The sequence below is a fragment of the Geotrypetes seraphini genome, chromosome 16 (genome assembly GCF_902459505.1).
Source record: "Geotrypetes seraphini chromosome 16, aGeoSer1.1, whole genome shotgun sequence".
Taxonomy (NCBI): Eukaryota; Metazoa; Chordata; class Amphibia; order Gymnophiona; family Dermophiidae; genus Geotrypetes; species Geotrypetes seraphini.
In genome coordinates, this window is record NC_047099.1 from 13,564,875 (window position 1) to 13,568,703 (window position 3,829).

General features: G+C 38.2%; 1 protein-coding gene across 1 annotated transcript; it reads left to right on the forward strand.

Annotated features, from left to right (window-relative positions):
- The first annotated feature begins 2,661 nt into the window (after nt 1-2,661).
- On the forward strand, nt 2,662-3,609 carry LOC117349667 (olfactory receptor 6F1-like). Its single transcript, XM_033923260.1, has one exon. The coding sequence runs from the start codon at nt 2,662-2,664 to the stop codon at nt 3,607-3,609; it is 948 nt and encodes a 315-aa protein (XP_033779151.1).
- Nucleotides 3,610-3,829: the final 220 nt, after the last annotated feature.

The window sequence follows — 3,829 nt, forward strand, 5'->3', positions numbered from 1 at the left end:
ATGAGTTCATTGCCTCTGCGTTAATTTCTCTGCACACTGTATTTCTTCTGATGTAAGCTTTCTGGAATGCAGTGAAGTTTGCTGTGCATCATTAATACAGTTTGGGCAGGGAAATGACTTGTCCTGGTTGGAACTAGCCTAGAACTCGAATATGGATCAGGTGAGGTGCATAATTAATGTATAAATTGTCAGCCCCTACCTTACATAATTTTCCCTGTGAATGAGAGAATTGTATCTGATGGCCCCAGGGTATTAAAACAGGAAAACAAGATGGAGAAAATTGGAACAATGTTTGAGTTAAAATATGTAGGATACAATAATGATGTTGAACTGATTACTAATGAGAGCTCATCTAGAGAACTACATACAAACTTGGAAGCACAGATATTAAGTATTTACACAGACTGGGGATAGTCCAGATCAATACTGTGCATTCTAGTCTCTTTAAATGTGACCTATAACCTTAAATTGCCCTTTTAGAATTATTAGATATATCTGCAGCTTTTGATTTAGTAGGCCATAATTTCCTTCTTTCTCATTCAGCTGATATTGGTATCTCAGGGTCAGTATGGTCCTAGTTGTCCTCATTCCCCATTGGTAGAACTTTTACTGTTTCTCATCTCACATCTGTATCTACTGAATGAGACATCACTTGCAGCATCCCCCAAGGTTTGCTGCTCTCCCCAATTCTGATTGACATTTATCTCAGCCCATTGCTTATCCTCACACAATCCTTCAATATCAAATCTTTCATCTATGTAGACAATATCCTCTTGGACATTCTGTGTTCTCCATTCAACCCCAAGCTTCATTCTCTCCAATCTTGTTTGTCCACCCTGGGAAATTGGCTACATGATCACCACCTTGTACTAAATCCAGACAAAACTGTCACTTGATGGATCACCAGTCCCCTTTCCCAGCCCACACAGATTCCTGTGTCATTTGACTTCACCATTTCAACAGTTACCAGTTTTAGGTATCTAGCAGTTGTACTGGACTCCAGCTTATCTTTCCAAAATCATATTTCCCATATTATACAATCCAGTGTCTATACCCTCTGTCAAATTTGTTATTTGTGTTCTTTTCTCAACTAGTGATGTAACTATTTCCCTATGATGCTGAATGGGCCTCTTTTCTTGTAAATTGCCTTGAACCTGTACTGGATAAGTGTAATTCAGAAATCCTGATTAGATTAGATTAGACTTTGAGTTTTTTTTCATACATCATTTCCTGGTCATTTTAAAACATGATTACTGTAATTTATACAGGGATTTTCACTAATCAACTAAAAAATCTTCAAACTCTTCAGAACACTGCTATTCACCTGTTTTGCCATGCCTGCCATTTTGACCATATGACCCCTCTCTTCTTTGATTGTACTGGTTGCTGGTTCACTATCATATCCCCTTTGAAATTCTCTGCCTTGCACAAAAGACTCTCCATTTGGGTCATCCTCCATATTTACCTTCTATGATAATTCCACTCAGAATCTGCACTCTCTTGACACCAACCACTTAGTCCTCCCAAATTCATGACAGGTTTACTACTATTTCACCAGATCCTCTTCCTTCTACTTTCTTGTTCCAAAACTGTGTGGTGATGGTTCCTTATTTCTCTTGCTTCCAGAGTGTTATGGAGCACTTCTTTCACTATATATATAACATCGGAACTCATACTTCAGCCATTCTCTTACATGCCTTTCTTATCCATTTCAAATAATAACATTGCAATTTCCAATTGGGTAAAACACTGGCAGCAGCTTTATTTAACATTGTCTTAATATTACTTTCATAACAATCTTATAAATACCACAAATTCCAAAAATTTTAAATCTTTTGGTGCATCTACCTCTGGGAGCCATTCAGTGTTGAAACTAGCTCCATTACCCCACAAAACTTTCTGTTATGACCTCCAGTGACTTACGGTGTCATCAAGACACCTAAACTCATGACAGTGCTGCCCATGAGCACATATTTCAAACTCATATATCATGTGTCTTAAATTTCAATTTTTCCTCTGATATGTCTCCTCTAGGCATGTCCATACCGAGCTGCGACCACTACCCTACCTCAACCCAAATGGGATAAGAGGAAAGGGAATGACAATCCTTCCTGACTTTTTCTCCCCTTCTACTTCAGCCTAATAATTCTTCTCCCACCAATTCTTTTCAGCTCAGCTCCGCTCTGCCTCTAACCCTCCTCCCCTTCACATTCCACCAATCCCTGATTTTCCCTAAGTCACCAATGCTCTCCTTCACTATCCTAACTCTTCACTCCCTTCCTATCCCCCTCACCTCTCCATTCTTTTTTCCCTTGGGTTTCATCTCACCCAGTGTTATTGGTCACCCAGTATAAAACTGTGTGTCCCTTTTTATTATATTTGATAGTATTTATAAATACCTTTTATCATATAATAATTTGAGATGATTCAGTAGTCCTGAGTGTTGGAATTAATCCAAATGATAACCCATGCCTAATTATCATCTGGATGACTAAGGCAATATGGAGCTTGAAATCAGTAAAGTATGAAAACTGGAAGTATGTATTGATATGCATATCTTAAATTTTCAGGTATAGGTGTAGATATTACAACGGGAAATGAAAAATGTGTTATTCAGAGCAGTTGCTTTCTTCTGTCCATGTTTTTCAGAAGCAGACCCATATGATAAATCAAAGTGCATCAGTAGAATTTATTCTACTGGGTTTTCCCAGCATTCAAGAATGGTGGATGGTATTCTTTTGCTTAATACTATGTATATACCTCTTGACAATCATGGGGAATCTTGTTATAATTATGCTTGTATGGACTGACATACATTTGCACACCCCCATGTATTTCTTCCTTGGAAACTTTTCTTTCATGGAGATCTGGTACATAACCGTTACCATTCCCAAGACGATGGCAAACATTGCAATGGATATGAAGACAATTCAGTTTGCAGCTTGTATTACTCAGTACTATTTCTTCTTTTCTTTGGCTGCCACTGAGCTTCTTTTGCTTGCAGTCATGGCCTTTGATCGCTATCTTGCCATCTGCAACCCGCTAAGGTACTCAACCATCATGTCCAATAGCATTTGTGTCCAGTTGTCTTTGAGCTGTTGGTTAGGAGGCTTCCTATGCATCCTGCCATCTGTTATTCCTATTGCCCTCTTACAGTTTTGTGGCCCCTATATAATCAACCATTTCTTTTGTGATGGACCACCACTGCTAAAACTTTCCTGCATAGACACATACTTGATTGAATTAATCAATTTTATATTGGCCCTAAGTACTATTATGATCTCTTTTGTCCTAACATTGATATCATATATTTTCATTGTCTCAACCATCCTGAGAATTCCATCGACTACTGGACGACACAAGGCCTTCTCCACCTGTTCTTCTCACTTGACTGTTGTTCTTATATTTTACGGCACTCTGATATTCATGTATGTACGTCCAAAAGCCATGAATGCCTTAGAATTGAATAAAGCTGTGGCTGTATTCTACACATTTGTAACTCCCGTGCTCAATCCTCTCATCTACAGCTTTCGCAACAAAGAAGTAAAAGTGGCATTGAAAAAAGCAATCAGCAAAGCACGTGGTTTTGAAAGAAGATGGACATCGTAGGGCTTTAGAAAAATTTTAACTCTTTAACAAACCAGGTAGTTATTGCACCCAGATATGTAACCTTTATGTTTGGGATGATTTCTTCTGTACTGCTGTCCCTAAATTCTCTAAATTCTATAAGTGGTGCATGCCAAAAGTCAGTTACACAATTATATGCACAGTTAGAAAATAGGGTCAGTTTGTGCACAACTTTATTTACTACTGAGTGCATATGTTCCAA